At 42.2% G+C, this 24128-nt stretch overlaps 1 protein-coding gene across 1 annotated transcript in view; it reads right to left on the reverse strand.

The window, feature by feature from the left end:
• nr5a2 (nuclear receptor subfamily 5, group A, member 2) overlaps positions 1 to 24128 on the reverse strand; it is a 68425-nt gene that overhangs the window by 16901 nt on the left and 27396 nt on the right. Inside the window, exons 5-6 of the mRNA XM_054602333.1 lie at positions 12736 to 12855; positions 7646 to 7793 (exon numbers count right to left, since the gene is read on the reverse strand). Coding sequence (XP_054458308.1) covers positions 7646 to 7793; positions 12736 to 12855 — 268 coding nt within the window. The remainder of the gene's footprint in view (positions 1 to 7645; positions 7794 to 12735; positions 12856 to 24128) is intronic.

A 24128-nucleotide genomic window follows, 5' to 3' on the forward strand; every position in this document is an offset into this window, starting at 1 on the left:
CGCTAATAGCCAAAAGTATGGTTATTATGAGTATTTAATTCCCATAAGCATGTCTATCTTACTCATTCAGTCATTATAGGATTTAGGACTCAGTAGTAGACTATGCTCTCTATCTACCAGATTGGGAATGAAGAACAACAATGATGTGGCTTGTCGTATCACTTATTTATCACCTAATTGTTTGTTACTGGGGTCCGTCAATTTACAAATCCCTTTGTAAACATAGGGCCCCTATTATGTTTCTTTACTCTCTGATAACAGGCTATGTTAAGAACCAGATAAAGAACAGTGTCAACAACACGATCACCATATAAATCCCTGTAAGAATGTGATAAGACCTAAAAAGAGGCAAGCTTGAGCTGTAAATTGGAAAGATACTTTGGAGATAATCTGGGAAATGTCGAAATCCATCAGGAAACTGTAAGGTTTATCAGGCAAGATATCAGGCGGAGGCTAAAGGGGGGGAGTCAGGTCAAGGGTGAGAGGCGGCCCTTAACATCTCCACCACCACAACTCACCCCAACTGCTACTTAATGACAACAGCCTGCAGTATTGCCAGGTAATAGTGGTAGGCTGGAGACCTGGAGCTTTTTATTGCTTGATAAAGTCTGAAAGCCTTTTAGGCAGCCTCATTACATGGAATTCCCTACAAAGTGGCGGCCGGCATCAGCAGCTGACTGCACGCCACGTTAGATTTCTTCGGCTAAAATTGACAGAAAATAGGCGGAAGTATTAGGTTCATTGCTTTAGGGCACACACTCCCAACTGCTCCTGATGAGATGAAAGAAAATGAAAGAAAAAGTCAGGACACTCAAACATGATTAGCTGGGTTCAGCTCTTCTGTCGGGGGACAAAGTTTGAGCATATATTTTTTTGTTTGTGTCCTGCGTCGCGTTGATGCCCAAGAGAAGCTGATGGGGGTTAAAAAGATTTGTTTGACAAAATGAGGGACCAATACTTGTCAATCAGCACGTGTTTGCCAAGCACTTCGCCAAGTTTCCAAACAGAGTGATGAAAAAGCACTAGACGCAGTCGCTCGAGGCACGGATTGCACTTTATGAACCACATACATACATTTATAGTGTTTGCCCAACTGCAATCACTGCTACTTTATTTCACATTACTGCTGTCATTGCACCAATCCTGTTCCTCACTCTGTCATTTTGGGACATGCAAACATTCGTGCCACTTTTCACACACATGCTTTCAGACAGTATCTGGGTGTATTTTCTCATGAACTTCTAGTGGAGGTAAATATGAAATGTGGATATGAGCTGTGTGTCTACTTCAAGTCTACTGTCCCCAAATGTAACTTTATCTAAGAACTTGGAGTCCTAATAAGAGAGTTTTTTTTTTTGCCTAAACTAAATGCAACATGCATGCAATGCAGGGTATGATGTGAGACCACAATGTGAACAGATTTCCGTTCCCACACTGTACACTGTAATTGTACTATTTACTATTTTACTATTGTAAATAATCACCCTAGTAGCAGTCTTGGGTGATGTAGTGTTTGATATTCCTTTATTGTGTGATTTCTGCTGTTTCTTTTAGTTAAATATGCTTTATTTTATATTTTTCCTGGTCCCTCTTAAAAGCAGGAGAATACATTTCATGTTGAGTCAAGGTTTCTCGTAAGCCATAGCCTAACAATCCATACAAACACTAACCGTAACATTATACATGTATTGATCAGGTCAAATGTACTGATGATGACTCCATTCCGTTGACTTACGGCCCAGTAAAAAGCTTGGGTCCCATTCAGAAAGCAGCTCAAAAAGGAAAGAAAAAGGCCCTATGATGTTGCTTTTAATTTAGTTGTGAAGCGTTGTTCCGGTTATATGCTCCATTATTCGGCCCCTTCAATGGCCTCAATGGATATAAATATTGAACCGTCGTTGCCTCACAATGTTTATCAATCGCCGACCAAATTCTGAATTATTTGGTTCGTTTCAGGAAATTAATATTTGCCAGGCTTTATGGGGGAGAAGGAGGGCGGGTGATGTGCATGAATTAGCCAGCTCCCTTGCTGGCCGGCCAGGGATCAGGGCATTGATTCTGAGCAGCCTCGGCTGTTGCTTAATTAGGATGTACCTGTCTGGGAATTTCAGTTTTTTTTTTCTCTCTCATTGTGTGGCGATACACAGACAGAGAGAGAGTAAGAAAGAGAGAATAATTGTCTTTCTTTTGTCTAGGTTAATCACGTTTGTTGTGTTTGTGTTGTCAGCAGATTGGTGTCTGACCTCGCGGTGCACAAAACCTGTCTTCGGTGTGAAGCCTAAGCATGCTAATGAGAGATCCCAGCATAGGAATACATGTGGGGGAGGGGGTTGGTAAGTGTAGTCATGGAAAGATAAACAGATAGGTTGGCTAAAGTGAGAGGGAAAAAAAAATCAAGGTTGAGTCACTTCTGAAATGTTTTTGTAACACAATTTCACTTGTTTTCAATAAGTCTACTTATTTCATTTTAAAAAAAATATATATTCTTATATAACTTATTACAAAGTCGTGCTACTTGTCATTTACAGTATTTAGAGATTGGTGAAATTATCTCAGCGCAAATGTTTTAAGAGGAAAAGACAGACAGACACTCAACACAAGTTTAAATGACTGTAGTTAAGACATTCAACGGAAGGAAAGGGGTGGAGGAAAAGCTGAGGGAGGGAGGAAAAGAGATAAATGGCAGTTCAGATGCGGGTGAAGATAAACGAGGAGCGAAGGAGTTGGATGGGAGGATGGAGTTGTGATAGATCGAGGCTTACAAAGACGGATGTTAAAAAAAAGAGCGAGAAAGGGCAGAGCAATGAGAGAAGAGACAATGCAGAGGGGCTGGATGAGGGTGAGGGATGGAAGGCGGGAGGGATGGATAGGTGGGTGTCTCTAAACTCCAACCTCAGAGCCTGACTAATCACTTGACAGACAGTTAATGTGGTGCTGAGGCAGCTCTTGAATCACTGGCTGTCTTGGTTTCTTATGAATGGACAACAGAACTGATTTCTGATCGCCGACCTTGAATAAAGAACAGCCAACATTACTGTACACATCATTTCACCATGTTTTGAATATTTATTTCATTGTATTAATAGGCTTTATATCGTGGAAATGTATATATTTTTTTGTTTTCTAATCTGTTATTTGAAGATAAACTTTTTGGTTTGACTTTTAAACAGCATATTACCTAACCAACAATCTTGTTGTGTCCTACAGGCTGAGAGTAAAATGTAAATCATTTTCCATCTTTGTGTTTGAAGGCATACAAGAACCTAATACTCGAGCTGCAACTATTTTATTCTGCAGGCCATTATTTACTAATTTCTTTTAGATGTTTTGGACCAAATGATTATTATTTGAGAAGATAATCATCAAATAAATCAATAACAGAAAAAATTATAATCTTTTGCAGCCTTATTTGATACTGAAAGGATATAGTTCAAATAAACTTCTGGAACAGACAGATTAAATAAACAGGCATGAAATTATGGTTCAGTTTATTTCCAGTGTTTGGCGTTCTAGGCTAAAGATAAAATCACTTGCATTACTTTAATCCATTAAATTAATGTATAATGCAGTGTTTGACCCATTGCTTTATTTAAAGCAAAATAAAGGGAAACACATGGAGATTACATTTACATAGTCAACAGAACTACCAATGAAATAAACCTTTGCTGCAGATGAACCAAACACGAGCCTACAATTCTCTACATTTTAGCAGCTTTTCACTGGCTTTGTTCCTTCTAAAGGCTTCAATATGGGAGCATTATTTAGGGCTATGTCCACAAATCTGCTCCCTCCGCTGGGAGCATTTACCACCCCGCGCTGGTCTGGCAGCTACTCTGGTTCTCCTCTTGGCTGACAAGGACTGGCAGCGCCTGTCTCACCCAATTACACCTGATGGGGTCTGACCTGTAGAGCTGGGTTAACTGGTTGCTGACTGAACAGTCTCTGACCTCTGTCACTGCATCTGCTTTGCCAGTATGGAAACTGTCTGATGCGTGTATCAGAATACATCTGCATGAGGTTTGGGGGAAAGTTGATCAGGAAAGCTTGTTCTTCTTTTCTTATTCTACCTCGAAGATTTTTTTACTGAGTATACTGTAGAGTGCAGTGTGGAGTTAATTCACCCAAAGTGGGAAGAAGAGTCTTTTTTTTTCACCTTCCTCAGTCTGTATTTGAACTTTCGACCCATTGCTCACCTCTTGGCTCCCATGTCACCAGTCTTTCTATTAGGCCTGTGAGCCTTTTAAAGGAAATCAAAGTCCCATTAACAGTGTTCTGAAACCAAACGACTACCAGTGATCCTTTACTGAACTCTGACCCACGCAGCACTCTCTCTCTCTATATCTGCCATTCTGCCGGTCTTATTCTCGACACCCTACGCCCACAAATTATTGCTCACAGTCCTACAAACACTTACGAGATCAATGCTCTGAGAGTGATAATCTCATCCCTGATAGAGGGTGAAAGCCTTCACTTAAGACAAGCAAAGAGTGACAGGGGACAGAGAGGGAGAGAGGGAGAGCAGAGCCATAGAAAGACAAACACACACACAGATCAGGACAAGTGTCTCCTCTCGGCTGGAGTGACATCTATATCCCCGTCTTTATCGACACCTGGCCTAACTAAGAGCTCTTCTGGCAGGGAGGAGGTGACCGATTCATCCACAGAACGAGAGAGATGAAGATAGAGATAGAGGGAGAATTACTGAGACACAAAAAGGATTGGGAAAGAAAAAGGGGCAGGGAGATGGAGGGAGTAAAACTACCTTCATGACTCACAAAGGAGAGCAGAAGCTTATGTAGTAGATAGTCAAAAAAATGCTTGCTTTCTACAAAATATCGTGCAGACATGGGTATGTCATGCCCAATGAAAGTCTAACTATTTCCTCAGACATATTCAAACAGTATATATACCAGTAAAGTAGAACAAACAGTAAGTTCCCACAATGAAACCAGTGTCATGATCAACATAGTCCATTTATATTAGCCCCAGCTGAGAATACAGGGACCCATGTTAGAGATTGAATGAAGCTAATAAAAAAGGGGGAAAGTCTAATCTTTTTAGTTCGGCAGTCAGCGCAGAGCTACCTTAATGCCTTATTTCACTAAAATCTTAATTCATTTCCAGTAGCAACGGCAGCGCTGGTATTGTGATTGATTATGTGTGAGTGAGTCCGTCTGTGGACGCAAACTGTGTAAGATGCAGTCAAGAAACTTTACAGGCGTGTAGTTGAGATCAAAATGAAGGCCAAGTTCGAAGATTGGTGTGGACAGAGCAACGGGCAACAGTGCAATGGTCCTATTGGGCATTCCGGCTGGTGAGGTCCCACCGCAAGATGGTCCCTAGTTGTGTCTGCTTGTAGTTCAAAAGCAGATGTGTGGACGCACACACAGATGTGTGAAGGCCCTCCTGCTGTCTCATTGCAACACACATGATGCCCTTTTTCACTCAGGTAAATGTATGTCTCTCAAGCTCACATCTCTATTCAGCTGCGTGAGATATTCATCAGATCAATTCTAAATCTCCTGGCTTTACATTACTCCAGCCCGTCCCCCCCCCCCCCCCCCCCTCACCCCCCACCCCCACCACCTTCACCAACACTGATCCCCATCAGCCGCCGCTGCGCCCGGCTGTGTCGGGCTTCTTTCACAGGAGGCCTGAACAGGCACTGCCGGGGGCGATACACATCCCTCAGGTGAGCCTTTCATTATGGATGATGTTTCTGCCAAATTATTTAGACCATGAGCCCCTGCCCCATATAAAAAAAAAAGAAGAAAACACACAAACAAAACGCACTCATGCACACAGACACACAGACTCCAATGCCCCACTGCAATCCACCCCATCCCTCCCTATTTCTTCACTATACCACAAACACCGCTAACACAAACGTTAATCCTGCCTGATCACCTGTGTGTGTGTGTGTGTGTGTGTGTGTGTGTGTACTGGATGTGTGTGTGTGTGCACGCTTTTGCCTAGCAGTTCATTAGTCCCTCTTTCTTTGTTTAGAGGAGGTAAAGAAGTGAAAGTATGACCCTTGTGGATTACAGTTGGATGGAGGGAGGGGTAGCTAAGGATGAGGAAAATATTCATCACACTGCTGCTCTCAGTGCCATGGAGGGGCCAGGTTGAGCGAGGCTACCTTGACATCATTGGCCTCAGTAATGTAAGATGTTAAAATAGGTTTGGTCAAGTGTGTGTGTGTGTGTGTGTGTGTGTGTGTGTGTGTGTGTGTGTGTGTGTGTGTGTGTGTGTGTGTGTGTGTGTGTGTGTGTGTGTATATTCCTCAGAGGCCATTTGCTGCAGACTTGTTAGGTAAGAGACAGAGATGACAGTCTCCTGGCAATGTCTGACCTCGGCTTAGAGAGTGGAGAGCAGCTTTGGGATCTGAGCAGACACACACACACAAGCGCACACACACACACACACACACACACACACACACACACACACACACACACACACACACACACACACACACACACACACACACACACAAACACACATCAATGTACCCCTTCTCTTAGTCCCTTTACTCATTTGGCTACATATCCCTCCACTTCCCTCTCCTCCCGAATCCCATGCTCCGTCTCTCCTCCCAGCCTCAGTTTCCTCCCACCTGTCCATCCCAAATGCTTCATGGTACCTGCCTCCCAGCAATCCCTTCTCTCTCCCACTTCATCATCCCCCTATCTCCTTCTTCCTCCCTTTTTGCCTCCTCACTTGACCCCCCAACTCCCTCATTTCCATTCTCACCTGCCAAAACTCAAAGGAAAAAAAAAAGAATCCCAAAACCCCCCAAAATGTCACATCCTGGCTTGTTCCCACATCCTAAACTAAAAATGATGGTCGGCAAGCCCCCAGTTTGGGGAAGCAGACAGGAGTACTAGCACACTTTCTTCTAAAAGAAAAAATAATCTATATCCGTTTAAGTGAACTTAGAATATTTTCCAACATGGACCTGAACTGAAAGTGAAACTTATCTATACTGTTTTTGTCAACGAAGGCCGGTTACTTTTCAGGGCAGTTTCCCGTCAGAAAGGGCTGTCTGATGGTAAGATAAAGGAGTAAAAATATTCTAAATATAGAGTACACATCAAAGGATATATGTTTTTTCTGTCCACAGCAGCTCCTTTGTCAGTACTCCTGCTATTTCTCAAAACAGGCTTCCCGCTATCATTAGGGTTATACACTGAATAAAGAGTGTAAGTACTTCATGCAATGCCATTTCATTTCATTCTAGAGTGACAGCTGAATTACCTAAAATGTAAACTGTCAACATTCATTTTACGTTCCCACTAACTGTTTTTCTCTCTTTTCTATGTTGGAAGAGAACCATACTTCCCTTATTTCCTCCCTTCCTTCCTCACTTTCTCTTTTGTCCCTTCCTGACCACTGGTCCCTTCCTGCCTCCCCTCCTTCCTCCCTTCCCTCCTTCCTTTCCACACCCTCTCTCTTCCCACTTTCGTACTTCCATTTGCTTTTTCTCCCATTCTTCCTGCCTCTCTCTATCGCCTGTATCACTGTGATGCATCCACCATTCATACCTCAGAAGCATCAACTTTAGTGGGGCAGGAACAATTATCCAGGAACCTTTTACAGTATCCACCCTTCAAATCTTTCCACTTCAGGGCTTTCATAGACTCACCCAGGCTGAATAGGACCAGGAACTTGAGGCAGACGAACTCCCGTTGGTCCAGCTGCAGGGAGCGTAGCTTGGCCACCAGCTCCTGAGCGTGGCTCAACAGGTTGTTGAGGGTGGCTCCCGCCTGTGAAGCGATCACTGCATAGTCCACCTGGAAATAGCAGGGAGAGATGAATGTTAGGAGATGATATGAAGGCAGAAAATGATGCATCAGAGGGGGAGTTTTTCTTTGATTTGTGGATGTTTAATAGAATGTCTTGATAGCTTTAGCTTGTTAGCAACTTGTAGGGTAGCAAAGATAGCCAGATAAATAGATAACTCAACATGTTTAGATCAGTGGAGGCTCGTGACTCAAAAATTGGAGAGAACAGGAGGAAAACCAACTGATAGCGTCATGTTAATTTACATTAGTTGACTATTTATCTCTACTTTCTTATGTTCAATGAAATGGGATGGGATCGTGTTGCCTGTGGGTGCAGTTAGCAATAAGTACTTTAAGATATATCTTCTAATATGCTACTGTATAAATCTGCCGACTGCTTTACTGCCAGTTTGTTACTCTCACATACAATACATTGGTAGAGAATTGATGAAATTTGGAAATCATCATTAGACCAATGTCAATATTGTATTCTGGTTGTTGATTGGTGTTTTGGCCAATAATAGATTAGCATTAAAGAAAAAAGATCCCACCCAGAGGAGGACAGCAGGGGCCCACCACTTCAGACAGACTGCACATTCCCCTATATGCCCTGCAGGTGATGATCTTGAAGCATTTTAATCAAAATTCTAATAATTGATTTTTTCCAAAAAAGAGAGAACAATTACTTTATCATACTGACACTTAGTAATGGTTTATTTCAAACAATTACTCGAAGAACAAACCTCCTCTAGTTTAGATAGAGCAGACCTTATAGATATTAGCTTCCCCTTTCCTACTTTTTGCCTTTTTCACTTGATTTTAGTATGTCTAAATGTGGATATTTCTTTGTGATGTTTATTTAGCCCATTCAGGATTTATTTCAATCAATGAAAATATCCTTAAACCCCAATACTCAAAAATTGATAGATAACTATACAAAACACTCAAAATGTAATGTTTTTATCATCCCCGTACCTGCTCTTCTGCACTCTCAACACAGTCAAAAGCTTTGGTCTGTCTGTCAGAGCATGAGACATTGGTGGATGTGTCAAAAAAAAGCAGCTGCAGGCAGTAGGTTTTTTCAGTTTAACAGTTTTTTTTATGACAACCTGCTGTAGGCGTACGAAGAACGCATGGGAGTTCACCTCCAACTGACTAGACCTGCCAGACTTGACTTCTCTCTCTCTGTTCTCTGTTACACAGCAAAACAAAAACATGCATGCTGAGACACAACAAAAACAAGATAGATGGATAGATTACCCATAAACCCATTTTTCTTGGGTCCACCCATCTGTCCAAACACACACACACACACACACACACACACGCACACACACGCACACACACACACACAAGCACTCCTTTTTCATGTGCACCTCATATCTGCAGCCGCAGCACATTTGTCTGGGAGGCAAGTCCTTAGCTGCCACTCAAAGTAAGCAGGACCATATTAAATTTTTATATTTATTGACAATTCATTACCATAATTGACTGCTAGGGTTTCCTGGGGAAGGTAGATGTTGGCGTTTGCAGTTCCTAAAGCTCAGGGAGGAAGAGGGTCCCTGTGAGCCTCCATTTGCAATTAAAAACACCCCCCCCCCCCCCCCGATTTGGAATTAATTTATTGTGTATAGAGAATGATTGGCGCATGTTTCTCATCTATGAAGAAGGGAAGGGTCAAAGTAAATGTTAACAATACATTGTGTTGTCCTCTCTTCTCCTATCCTGCTTTTCTTATCCTTCTCTTTTACTACACTACTGTACCTCCTCTCCCGATTTATCCTTAACTCCTTTGTCCCTCTCTCCTTCCTCCTTCCCACCTTGGAGACTGTTAAGAGTTATGACTCGATGAACAGCAGACACTGCCCCCCTTCCAAGATGTCAATCAATTTACATAAAATCAACTGTGCATGAAATAACTTCATTGAAGGATTGGACTGTTGATGGTGATGCCTTGGGTTATTGCCTTCTAGCCTCAGGTAAAAAGAGAGAAGAAAAAAACGCTATAATGTCACTATAGCAGACTTAGCACTAACCCCGATGACCTGCTTATCAGTCAATCAATCAATACTACTTTATTATCCCTCCTGGAGAGACATAGAGAGTAAATATATGAATAAACCTTCAAATCTTAACACATCATGAATACGATGGACAGCCTTAGCAGAACATTAAAGATGAATATGGAAGGTGAGCTCGGTTTGATGGGTAGAGGGCTTTTGATGTGCGTGGAAGGCATGGATGGAAAGTGTACCTTGTTTCAAAGCACAGAAATCTACTATTGGCCGAGGAACTTCTGTTTTTGCATTTCTTCCTCATTTGAATTTCATGTACACCAGGAGCGTTGTGCTATCAAAATATCAGGATTTTCATACCGAAAACTGGCTGCCAAGCTGTGAGGCCTTGCTTAATCATTCAACAGTTCAGTCCAATCTTTGTCATTTCATGTTTGCACACATTTTTTTTACGTTTGATGCTGTGACAGGATAAAGAACAAGCCTCTTTTCTTCCCACCAAAACCCCCCAAAAACCACTCATGGCCATTTCTCACTGCTGATGGTGACATGACTGCATGGAGCAGTTCAGAGAAAATAAGAAAAAAGACATAAATTAGCAAGTGAAGAACTTTGGGACGAAAGAGACAGAAGACAGGAACTGAATGACAGGCTACAACAGTAAATCTGCTCGTACCATGGGTTTCCTTTCAAGTATGAGTGGAACGGGGACTGACGAAAGAGGCATGATTCAAAGCAAAAGGGGAGAAAAATCTGTCCAAATTTCCATTCTAACAAATTGTCTGTCTAAAAGAGTTTTCTCTAATAAAACAGAAAATAACTGCCAATTTGAGGCCTTTTAAGTTGTTCCCAACACAAACTTTATCAACTTAAACTTTAACCATATAACTGGCCTGATCTGCCTTATTGGAATATATAAAGAAAATGAAAAAAATAGAGTTGGATGTAATGCAACAACAAGACATAAGCGTCCGACCAAACGTAGAAAATCATGTTAAAAATAAAAATGAATGCCGTCACAAATAACTACCTGAACGTGAAGGATAATTACATAATATCCCATTGGCCAATATCATGAGCATATTGTAACAATTGAATGTTAGCACATTACAGACCAGTGGTGGCCAATGAACGGCGCAGTGTGTTGGCCCAAACAGTCATTATGTGATTTGCTATGTGTGTGTGTGTAGCATTTGCTTTGGGTAATGCTGCTACTGTGTTCTAAATATCCCTGGTGTGGTCTCTGTGCTGTCACCCCTGGCCAGGCAGAGAATAATAGGAAATAATGAACTGTTTCAGACACACACACACACACACTACACACACACACACACACACACACACACACACACACACACACACACACACACATAATTTTCCCCATTGCCCCCCCCTCCTCAACACCAGCTGTTCATTAACCACAGTATGCAAACGAAACTGCCGTCCTGTGCCTCCCCTGATTATCAGGCCCTCCTCCTCCTCCTTCTCCTCTTCCTCCTCCTCCTTACTGCTCCGTTCTCTTCAAACTGCTCTCATCATCTCCTCGATCCCTCATTGCTTCATCATCTCCCTTCTTGTCCCCTACCACCTTTAACCTCTCCTCCTGTCCTCCATAGTCTGCCCTTCCTTATCTCCTTCACCTCTTCCTTAGTACCACCTTCTTTTTCTCTCCTTCTCATTCCTCACACCTTTGTCCTCCTTTTGCCTTATCCTCCCTTCTTCCATTGCTTTACTCAACAGACCTCTTTATCTCTTTCCTCTCTGCCATGTTCTTTCATTCTCCTTCCTCCATCTCTCCGCTCATTTTCTCCTCTTCACCCCCCCCCTCTTTCTCTTCTTCTACTTTGCCCTCTGCTTCCATCTATTTTCAAACACCTTTCCTTCTCTCCTCCTCTTCATCCCTTTACTTTTCTCCTGCCCTCATTGTGCATACTCCTCTTTTCTGCCCTCCTCCATCGTTGCTCCAGATCTCCTCCACCTCTTCCATCAGTACTTCTCCCTCGTTCTTCCTTTTCTTTGTGTTTTCTCTTTCGCCTATGCATATTGGCCTGATGTACATGCCAAGAAGGCTACTACTATTAACCACGGTTTGTACTACTCAACACTAGAAGTACTACTGACTATTTACCACAGCCAGTACTTCTACAGTTACTCTGAAACTCTACCCTCCGACCTTGTCTTCATTCAGAATCATGGACGTAATGCAGGACTTCCCTGTCTACAATGCACTTGCCTTGCTTCAATATTTATACCAGCATCTTTTGTTGTAAAACATTTTGTTGAGGAGCAATGTTTTGGAGAGCCAGCCAATCTATAATTTAGGGCTTCTCATCTCACTGACAGCCATGCCACTGGTCAGAGTCATATTCATGATGAGCAGTCTCATGTCTTTGTGTGTGCAGGAGATTATGAAACCTGCTCAACGCTGAAGGAGTCTTCCCTGTGTGTTTGTGTGTGTGTGTTTGTGTGTGTGCGTGTGTATAAAGTCAAACAGAATCACAGTATCCTGAGGCTTTGAGGACCTCGATTCGGGCCTCAGGCATCAGTTCCCACCGAGTTCCTTAAGGGCCCCAGTAAGACAAAATAACATACTTAGCCACATTCTTTATCTGTCCGCCCACTCTCTATGCTGCACCATGCGTAACCGAGTGCTTTATTTATGCGCTGGCAGAGTCTTTATGCACTTAGAAAATAAAAAAAAATGCTAAATTGATTATTCTGGTGACATTAGTATATATCTATAAAGCATTATCCATTTTTAATGAAGCGGGGACTCCCGTGCGGCCGAGTGATCAATACGGCTTTAAGGGAAATGTTGAGGTGTTGCAGGGTCCCCTGAGGAGCAAGTGAAGCATGGTCGGCAGGGTTTTTGAAAGGAAAAAGGAAAGGGTGGAGGTAGCTGGAAGTTTCCAGGGTGGGTTTTTAAACCAACTCACGTGCTGGCCAGTGACCAATAGGATGGAGCCCTCCTTGGCATGCATCACCTGCCGGAAGACGTGGTCGAGGATGAGTAGTTCGCTCCAGCAGTTCTGCAGCAGCTTCATCTGGTCGTCCACCTGGTGAAAAAAAACAAAAACACATCAGGTCAACTATTTGACTCGACTAGAAACAAACCAAAAGAGATGTTTGATCGATTTATATTTCACTAAGACACAAGAAATATCAAGTATCCCATCCTCAAAAACAAATGGTTGAGGCGCTGTGTCAGCCTCAGTGACTTGTCAGTATCACAGGCAGCTGTTTAAAAGGTAAGCTTGCTCACAGGTCAATCAGTTGCCCACTCTGGTATTATTTATTCAACCTCAACACAAAGCTCAAAAGTCCACCATACACACTCTAAAGCTTTCTCATCGCTCAGTCAAGCAATTTGCTCCGTGCCTGATATCACAATTTTGCCAGGTTTATCTGTTTGCCCGTTGCCAGTAGTTTCTGAGTGATTCCACAGATGATAATGATTAAGTAGGCTTTTTTTCTTTTTTCTCCTGAATGCCAGCCGCTGGCTCCCAGGGACCTGCCAGGTGAGCTTGGGAAGCTGAGGTCAAAGAGCTGGTTCTTTACACCAAAACAACCCCCTCCATTGTAACTGTTAGTCTCTTCCCATGCCTGGCTGTGTTAATCATTACTCCGCATAGCCAGACTCAGACAAAAAAGGCCACATTGAAAAGGAAGGAATGAGGAAAATGTATGAGAGGCTCTTTTCTTTCTCCTCCTATTCCCCCCCTTTTTTCCTATCAACAAACATTGTCCTCTTTGTGGTATCATTGGAAATAATGTGTCTTTCTTGGCACACTGCGGTTTTGTGGTGATGTGAATCACTTTGTTGCTTTGAATCTGTGAGAACTGTCCGTGATGTTCATCACTAATGTCAACCACAACTTGTCGGTTGAAGAATGTGGATCGATGTTAAAACTTTGCGACACAGGCAGGTGCAGCATGAACACTGCTAAAAGGAATTTCTTTTTGTGCTGTCTGGAAATTGCACAGAGGTCCGTTTGTTGAAATCTACAATGACCTTAGGTAAAAAAAAATAAAAAATAACTTTATTAAATGAATGACAGTGGCTGTGGCCCAGTCTGAAGTCTATTGCTAGTTGATTAGGATTGTTATGACTAGTGATTGTGGCTGGTGTCAAACAGTGTCTGTTTAACTTTCAGGCAGACAAAATAATAACTGTGCATTAACATTGACCTGGCACACACTGTTGGAGGACAGAGCTGCCCGACTATGATTGTCTTTGACCTCAGCTGCCATTTGGTTGTTGTACTGGTTCTGATGTAGGTAAACCTTCAGATTATTAGGGTTCATCTGGAGATGTAACAAAGTTCCATCATGCCTTCATCATTCTTTCCACATTTTAAATGAACCGTTACAACATGTAATAAATAAAAAAGCAAAGCAAAATGCAGCAAAAAAAAACCCAAAAGTACCCAATGTTTGAATGCCTTACTTCTCTCCCGTTTCTCTTTTATCAGTGAAAGTCAAATGACAAAAAACAACAAAGCTTCTGTGACCTTTTCTAACATTTTTTTTTTGACTCACTTCTCCTCCCTCCTATACATACATTTTTTTTGTAGTCCCACACTGAATGCTTCTACAGGATGAAAAAATTCAAATGCCTTCATTAAAACCATCAGAGAGCAAGAAACACGGTCAAAGGAGGGACTTCTCTATCGGCCCCACTTTTTTTTGTTTCTCCATATACCCTGTAACAGCGTGTGTGTGTGTGTGTGTGTGTGTGTGTGTGTGTGTGTGTGTGTGTGTGTGTGTGTGTGTGTGTGTATGGACGGATGGGTACATGTAAGGCCCAGGCTCTTCAAAGGACCCCCCTTGCATGTCAGCAGTGCTGGCAAGTGTCGGGGTCCTCATCAAAGGGCTGTCCTCACTCTGCCTGCCTGGAAGCTCTTCTCTGACAAGAGGCCCGTGTCATCAAAGCGGGGCAGCTCAGAGGGGATGACGGCGGGTGATAGCGGCCTAGACGAGGGCTGGGGACACCCGCCTGGAAATGGGGAACTGGTGACAGACAGACAGGCGCGAGGGTGGACCAAGGGTTGGGGTTCAGTTCGCTGACCTTTTTTAAGTGCCAGCGACACGAGCTGTTTCCCTGACAAGCTCTTCCTTTGCTCTGTCAAATAAGCGACGTTCATGGCGCCTGATCTTACAAGATCTGCTGCCTGCTCTCTCAGATAGTATGAACTTTCTGACATGGAGTTGACAAGCGCCTCGTATTGTGTTTTCATGCTAGCAAGTCCTGAGTACTATCTGGAGGCATCCAATGCAGTCCAACGCTGGCTGATTGCATTACTTTATTCGCTTTACTCACAATATGACCCAACAAAGTTCAAATGAGCAGTTTTTATTGAACTCACCGGGAGCAATAAAACAGCTGATTTATTTAGCCAGCTAATTCTTATCTCACCACGTCGTCATGGAAAGTGTAGATAACTGCTAATTTACTGTTTCCAATAATGTCGACTGAGTAGGAAACAAACGTGTTGGGTTCTTTTATCCTGAGTGTTTCTCACTTCCCCGTTTCGCCAAGTGATACACAATATGCTTGTTATCACTGCTATCACTGATTGCTAACAATGAATCCTAAAATAAGATCATTCAATGTTATTGATTGACAGGCTTTGTTTAGGGGTAGCAGCTTAGACTCAAAGTGTTTTTGAAGATTAATCTGGAGAGTCATGATGAGGAGGTGTTTGGTGGATAAGTTAATTTGGGTTCTACTCCAAAGAAGATATATATATTTGTTTCTATTAGCAGTGAAGTATCTTGGGAACGTCATTTTGGATTATTTAAAAACTATCAATAAGTAAATATTTTATTTGATAATATAATTCTATATCTGCAACTGACTATAGGAAAGAGATGTTACACATGGTCCAGATAAAACCTTTTTCTCATTTTAATGTAGAAACACTAGTTAGTAACATTGTTTTCCCCCGAGCACATTTGTTGCCTCTAACACACAAACTAAACCAGCATTACTTTTAATCATCAAGTGCATCCTTTTTATTTGGTATTTATATTAACACCTATATATGTCACTGGATGGATCAACCAAATTACTCAAAAACGGAAGCTGTCAACTTCTAATTTCTGCGGTTCTCATTTGTATATACAAAGTAATTTAATTTGCTTAAAGAGCAGAATATTTATGAAAAAACCTTTACTCTGAAATAGTCTTTTGAGTAAATGTTAGCTAGCAAGACACATTTATCACTTTGTGGTTGAAAACCACCGTTTTGCATTTGGTGTCAAATGTACTATTTCAGTTACATAGTGTAAATTCACAGTGACATTTTTCACCAACATAAGTAAAGGAGTTTTCAACATTTGCTTTCACTTTACACGTTTGGACAATCCCAAGTCTCCACCTGTCCTTGGATGGAGCAAGATTTAGCTTCTAAGGGTTACGCTGATGCAGAAAACATGCTCCCCAGCTAACTGGCTTCAAAATCCACATTTTAGGCGTTTCAAGGTGTGATCTATTTAATATTTTAATATTATCATCAGTGTTTGGTTAAAGAATTGCGAGAAATTCCAAGCAGGAACTTCTCCTTGCAGCAGCCAGCAATGAAAAATACATATCCTCCAAGAAACCAATTTAACACCTTTATGATCGTTCAGGCGAATGGGATCAATGCTAGGATCAATCGCTTAGCCCATAGCTTTTGTTCAAAACCACTGGCTGAGATTAATGGGATTTTCCAGAGAGAGAGGTAGAAAAAGAAAGAGAGCGTGGGTGAGAGGGGGAATGAAAGTGCCAGACAGGGAATGAGAGAATGAGAAAAGACTTGGGGGAAATTGAGAAAATAAAACATAATGATTAAGAGCAGATATTCTCTCCGTTTCTGGGTAAATGTAAATTAATTGGAAATGGAGCATTCAGATGCTCGCTGACTAAAGTAATGTTTATTCATAGCCCCCCGCTAAGAGTAGAGCAATTATCGTGGTGTGTTGAGTCAAAACAGGCCAATGTAGTAGAATCTTTTCCCCCCTTTCTTGTGGCCGGGTTTTGGTCTAGTGCCACGAGCATTGTTAAGCTTCGTACGGTACGGCCGGCTTTAACGAGAGTACACAGCTGGATCTGATTTTAATAAGTAGTTCCATTTTTGATGTGGCCTAATGAACAGATTAATGGAATCTCCTTCTGTGGAGCCTTAATGAATGGAGAGAATCATGCTAGTTTTTTTAGACAAGGGGGGGAGAAAACACACACACACACACACATACACACACACACACACACACACACACACAAACCATGAGTTTTTCTGCCTCAAACGACTTGTACATAAACAATAGCTGTGCTTCCATCTTTTCCGTCTCTCTCTGCTGGACAAGAATCAATGCCGTCTCGAAATACTACAGGTGAGGTTTGAAGCTGACATCAATGCTCGCGCGTCTCTAGCAGCCGCCCTTTGGTGCAGTCCTGTCTTGGCATCTGTTCGCCTTGAGCCAAACAGGCCCAGTATTCACCTGGGAACAAGGCATTAATTCACCTAGAACAGCGGCTGTTGTTCTCAGAGCGTTTCGAACACTTAATTATGCCGTACTTGAATGTACTGTAGCTCATTTTTAGTTTATAGTTCGGTAATTTAATTGAAAAGAGTCTCAGTGTGTGGTTTCATTGCCAGCAATAGGATTTTGTTCAACTAATTGGTCATCAATGTATCACAGATCATGGAGCGGTTGACACTTTTTCCAGAGAGAGAGGTAGCACACGCTACCCTGCTGACCGGTTTTTACCATGAGTCTGTTTATTTCTTGACTACCCTTCCTTCCAAAGACCAAATGACAATGAAGGAAAAAAAACAAAAAAAAAAACAGGTCACAATTGACTCATGACACAACAAATTCCTATTGAGTCCTAACCCCAAATCATTTTTGGGCAGCCATAACTTTTAAATGCCACAAATAGAGATACACCCATCAGAAAGAACAACAGCAGAGTGAGTGACAAAATGCCCAGGATGTTCCAGCTATGTGACCTGCTGGTAGGGAGAGGTGAGCGTTAGGTTTCCATGTTCCAAACTATGTCAGGCTGCAGAAGCGGATGAAAATAAAATCATTATCCCTCCCCCTCACTTCTCCAAACCAACTCTTGTTTGTCATGGCATACAGTTTGTGTGGGCCTCGATCCTACGGCTGGCGGGGTGATAAGAATGCTGGGAAAATGAGCAGGTGGCAGGTGGCGCTGCGGGTCTGGGGGGAGGGGGGGGGCCTGAGGAGAGGAATGATAATAATAGAGATAATATGGTGAGCAACTATAGCTTTAGTCAAACTGACTGTCAGCCAGCGGACAAGGTTGAAGATTGAAGCTACCAGAATCTGTTATTTGCTCGCTATACACCTGTTGGTTACCTGACATTTTCCCTGACTTTTAGGGTTCAGCTCCACTGATGCACTCTTAAGCAACATGATTAGCAAATTATCAGATATCCATCCATTGTCTTTAGAGCTGAGTAGTCAGGTAAACTCAACTCAAGGCATTGACATTTAAAAAAAAGAAAATTGCCAGAAACTGAACTTCTTATTTTTATATGTATGTGATTTTGTTTCAACCAATAGTTTCCAATGTGTTTCCAATGGCAAATCAAAGAAAGCCTTAAAAAGCTTTTTGGTGATGCTTGGACAATAGTTATTGTACTTCCTTCATTTGGTAGGTTGAGGTAAACTTTTTGTACCAGCTTCATGTAATGGTTATTAAACATTTATGTACAGTACATAGAAATAGTGGATGTTGTTGTTTGAGTGTGAAATGATAAAATTACAACCACTAAAGTAAAAACTCTTACAGCTTGTCTTATGATGTATTTTACTGACTTTCATGAGGTCTTTAACCAGATGGTGTTTCACGTAATACACATTTTTTTGACCTGATTGATCGTAAACCAATATGGACCCCAAACAAAATCCGAAACAAAACATCAGGCATTCAGAGATACATTAATGCATTTCTCTCTAAAAGACACTAAGCTAGCAGACTTAATGTCAGCTTGAGACGCCATGTGATCTGTACCGTGAATGCATGTGACACTGTATGTGTATCATAGCGTGCATGCTCATCAACAACTCATGTCACTGGCACCTGTTTGTTGGTCGCATGTATCTCTAATCCGACATATCAGGTCGTGCAGATGCCTTTGGGTTTATATCTGACGGAGACTCTAGACTGCTATCAGGTCCCTAAACAGCCATAGCGATGCCTCGGGCCATCTGTGAGCTCATAAAATATGAGCATTGTCACAAGAAGGCCTTGTATCTGCAGACGTACCCCCCCCCAAAAAAAAAAACCAAAACATAATTGCTGTTTCTAAATCTCACTTTAGAAACACATACATTTACTCAGAATACCGTGGAGCATGTTTAATGTTTATAAATGTGGATTTTTTTTAAGGCGTCAAAGACAAAAATGAGGAAATATAAAGAATACAATTTCCCCTTCTACAGAATAAAATCGTTAAAAATGTGTAGCAATTTTTTAACAAAAAAGTAGTAGTCAGAAACATCTTTTTTTTGCTGCGGTTGAAGTGAACTGTTTCTGTTAGGGCAGCGTTGGTCTACACCCTCTTCTTTTCTGAAAAGTATTAGGCAAGATGTTTTGAGTGTGTGTGTGTGTGTGTGTGTGTGTGTGTGTGTGTGTGTGTGTGTGTGTGTGTGTGTGTGTGTGTGTGTGTGTGTGTGTGTGTGTGTGTGTGTGTGTGTGTGTGTGTGAACTCACTGTGTTGGTCTGAGAGCAGAAACCGCTTTGTAAGATTGAATGAATGCTGTATTGTGTGTGTCAGAAAGAATGCTGTGCGTGTGCCCATGTCTGATCGATATTGCCGCGGCACTGAGATTGATCGGTTCCCACGGTGACCGCATTAACAGACTCTGGAGGCTGACCTTTGACCCTGGGAACACTCTGCTTTCGATTGGCCGTGCTCTCTTCCTCTCCTCCTCTTCATATCTTTTCAACCGTCTACACAACCTGAAATTCTAATTCTTGTCCCAGGGTTGTGGTAGAAAGGGAAAACATAAAGCCCAGCCAATCATTTAACATGCCCTCCTGCTCTCCCCTATCCGTCCCTACGTCCTATACAGCATCCTTTTGTCCCAAGCCTTGTCGAGACTAGAGGAAACAGGATGCGGGCCTAATAAGGTCTACTCTGCCTGGGCCTCAGTAATATTAGATCACTACTGATACAGGAAATGTATCTGTCTATGGTGGCAAACCACTGTAGTATTCTGTGTGCTTAACAAATATGTAATTAGATAATAAATAAATAACGATGAGGCAAAAGATACAACTGTGACTGGTACAAATAATAGATCACGGCACGTAAGGTTACGTTGTTAGCTTAATCAAGCTAAGCACACATATAAAAATGCAAACACACATCTGTGAGAATCCACAATAAGCGCCACTACATTCATACGGAAAAGCAAAGTATCTCTGTGGGTCTGCGTTGCAGCGTGAATACCATTTTGTTTGCTCAAGGTCGCTGACGATTGCAACAAACCCTCTTCTCTGTATTATTAGGTGAGGGATCTGAGGATTAACAAAGCACGCCCCAAACTTTCCTATTCTGTTTTTACTTGATACATAAGCATACGAAAGATAGAAAAATCAATAAGGCAAAAGAAAGGACCACTGAGAGGCCGGACATGAATTTCAATTCATATTTTCTTCATGCATGCAATGTTAATTGTTGTCTGCAGCGCCTCGTCTGTTTACTAGATATGTACAAAATCAAGACTTTCTAGGTAACGTCTGCCAGCGATTATATTATAATCATGTATGACATAATGAATCCAGGCGGTACAGTGTCTAAAGAAAAGTGAGCTCAACTCATTGGTGAGGCAAAACATGAGAGAGAGATCTTCTAAAAAAGGCCATGAGAACTGAACGTATGTACAGTAGCCTCATTTATGAAGAAAGTTAATCCATGAGTGCATGGTTTAGAGGAAGGGAGTTTTTTTTCCTTTTCTTTCTGAGAGCTATTGTTTTCAAGATACCTCTGAAGTGGACTACCCCCTCTGCACACAAACACACACGCACACACACACACACACTTGAAATCTCAGGGCTTAGAGCGAAGAAGCTATCAACTAATTATCAAAAACACAGAGAGGCCCTAATCAATTATTCACATGAACATTAGACTGCTAATACACATGCAGCCCAGGGAATGGCATCTCCCAAAAGTAACCCTTCCTCCTCCTCCACTCCAACACAAGACACACACACACACACACACACACACACACACACACACACACACACACACACACACACACACACACACACACACACACACACACACACACACACACACACACACACACATATGCACAAACAAATGCAATCATGTCAAGACCTGGATACTTCCACAGAGACACATAGTAATATCCATACCTGCATACTTACACACACTTACACGTGCAGCATTATGCTCCCTTTCCCGCCACTCCACTCTCCACTGAGTCAAATGCATGCCATCCAAAATGCAAAATAAGTTGTGCAAGTGCACTGTCTAAGGTTCCTGGCTGGGAGCTGCTGTTCATGGAACTCCTATTGATCCATCAACACCCCCCTCCCCCTTCAGACTCCCCAAGCACGCACAAACACACACCCAGATCTTAATCTAGCAGGCCGATTCCTGGGCATTAAGCTCCATCCATTGAATTTTCATGCCGTGCAATCATTATTTGAGTTAATGCTGCGATTTATGACTTGGTTGTTTGTGTGCTGAGTGTGATAGGTATGTGGAGGGGAGGCAATATAAGGGGGGTGAGGCGGGGAGTGTGTATGTATGCAGATTTGTGTGTGAGTTGGTTAAAAGTAAAGGCTTTGCTCTCACTTTATTATACGGTTATTATGGCTGTGAGACGTGAGTGAGAGAGGATTTATGATCATGCATGTATGCAAGTACACGTGTGTGTGTTTTTGTACTATTGGATGTGTTTGTGTCTGTGTGACTTTCGGTGACAGACAGTGGGAAATGACCCCATCATTCTTGTCTGGCTGTCTGTCTTTTAAGAGGAAGCCAAGACAAGAAAGAGAGGAGACAGAGAGGACAGGCTAAAGGCTTCCCCCCTTCTGTATTATTTAGAACAGTCGAGACAGTCCTCCTTAACTCTCTCTGTCTCTCTCACACACACACACACACACACACACACACACACACACACACACACACACACACACACACACACACACACACACACACACACACACACACACACACACACACACACACACACAGACAGACACACACATACTGTATATGCAATATACCTTAACGCTGCTTAGACTAAAGCTGTTTTAAAATGCAGAGACTGACGCAGTGATGCTTTTTGTCTGAGAGGGAGGGAGACACAGATTCCCATTAGCGTTTGACGGGGTGGGATGGGTGTGCTTTTTTTTTTTTTTTTTTTTTGAAGGGGGGTTTAGAGCAGACAGCTGTGAAACCACATCCAAATGTGGCACAGCTCCAGAGATCACTGGGATCACAGCCCTTGATGTACAAATTAAATATCTGAATTAGCTAATTGAGCATTTCCGGAGCTCCTGTTATATATAAACAGTCGAAGTACAAGGAAGATGAGGCATCAAAACCGCAACGCAGCAGAGCAGATGGAGCCCTGCTTCTCCCTGAAGTGTATCTCCAGGACTCGTCTGACAGAAACTGACAGAAATGCATCTGTATTAGGAGAAATAAATCTCTCCGTAGCACAGCTGCGGCAGTAAGAGGCCTAGTGGTGCTGCTGCTGCTGCTGCTGCTGATGGGAAGTGCAGTGCAACATGTGGCGTATAGAGTAATGGCCGTAGGGAAGGTGAGACTGCGGCTTGCCACCTGAAAAACACGTCCTTTTTTTTTTCGTTTTTGTTCAACATTTTTGGTTCACTTCCAGAAATGTAACGGTGTTGTCGACACCCTTCTCAGCAAGTACCCCTTTCAGCATATTTGGTTTATTGCTCGTCATTGTTTCAGCTTGCTTGAAAAGCCGCTTTTCATCCTCCTCTAAGTGGCCGCAATCCTTAAAGCACGCAGGACTGTAATGCTTAATATTAATGCCATGCCTTTATTTCACATGTATGGAATCATTTATCCGTAGCTTGTGCCAGGTTTGCAGTTATGGTGCTTTGGGAGAAATGAAGAAAGAGACTTTATAGATTGAGAGGTGAGGAAGAGGGGAATGGTGTGAGAGTAATGAAAAAGTCCTGGTGTACTGTAAAAGAAAATGAGGAGAGCAAAATTAAAACCAGCGAAGAAAGTACTGCTTAAAGTACGGATAGGGAACAGGTGTCTTTGTCCTACTTTGCCGGCGGGGCTGGAGCCATTTTCTCTTCTGGGTCGTTGTTTGCCGTGCGGCCCCAATGAAATTTCACGCTGGTCGTCACAACACAACCACAGTGTCTAGTGTTACTCCTATGAAATGCATGCATCAGTCATCGCTGTGTAAATTCAATCAAACCGCCTTCCCAGATGAATATAAATACCCCTCTACTCTTTAAGTGTAAAACTAGAAGGCAAGCTGTCGACTCCGCTCCACCGCTGTCTTGTCTATTGTCTCCTGGACCCCCGACCCCCTCAAAGCTCCCCCACTCCCTGTCCAGAATAGACAAGCCGTAAATAAGCATCAAAAATAGACATCGAGGGACAACTGTTGACAGCCCAGTGACGAAAGAGGCAGACACAGGCACAACCCCTAAGCAGGCTGGAATACACCAAGATAATTGAGGCCACGCAACATCGAAACATTAGAAGCTATAGGGGCTCCTGGTGGTTTCTTTTTAAGATCTTGGAAACGGGTTGAAGCATTGTGTTTCAGAGCGCACTTTGAGGATGAACCTTAAGTCGTAGGAAATTTGATTTGACGATTACAAGTTTTACTATTTTAACATATATTTCCATACTTCTTTAATGGAGTCATTGTTAAAGTGGAAAATACATTTTCTTCTGTTATTCACCCCATGTTTCCTTTAGTTGAATTAGAGGAGGACCTGGCTAATTGTTGCCCATTGACATTTTAGTGACATATTTTTTTTTTGAGTTCTTTAGGGCTTATAAAGTGTTTATTATTTAAGCAAAAAAAAAAACCCATTATATTTCATGATGTGACCATATGAATAGATGTCGTCATCATCAACAGATTTCAATGTGGAATGTTATTTCAATTTGAAATGTTATTTCAATGTCAGCCGTTAATGCTTTCCAAATTGTGTCATCTACAGAGACCGAATGCTGGCAGATGTAAAAGAGCAAGATAAATTAGCTGACAGGTTTGCATACTTTTGTGTGGTGAGTTTAGTTTAGAGGTTGAGGGTCGGCAT

This window comes from Anoplopoma fimbria, chromosome 8, assembly GCF_027596085.1.
Source record: "Anoplopoma fimbria isolate UVic2021 breed Golden Eagle Sablefish chromosome 8, Afim_UVic_2022, whole genome shotgun sequence".
Taxonomy (NCBI): Eukaryota; Metazoa; Chordata; class Actinopteri; order Perciformes; family Anoplopomatidae; genus Anoplopoma; species Anoplopoma fimbria.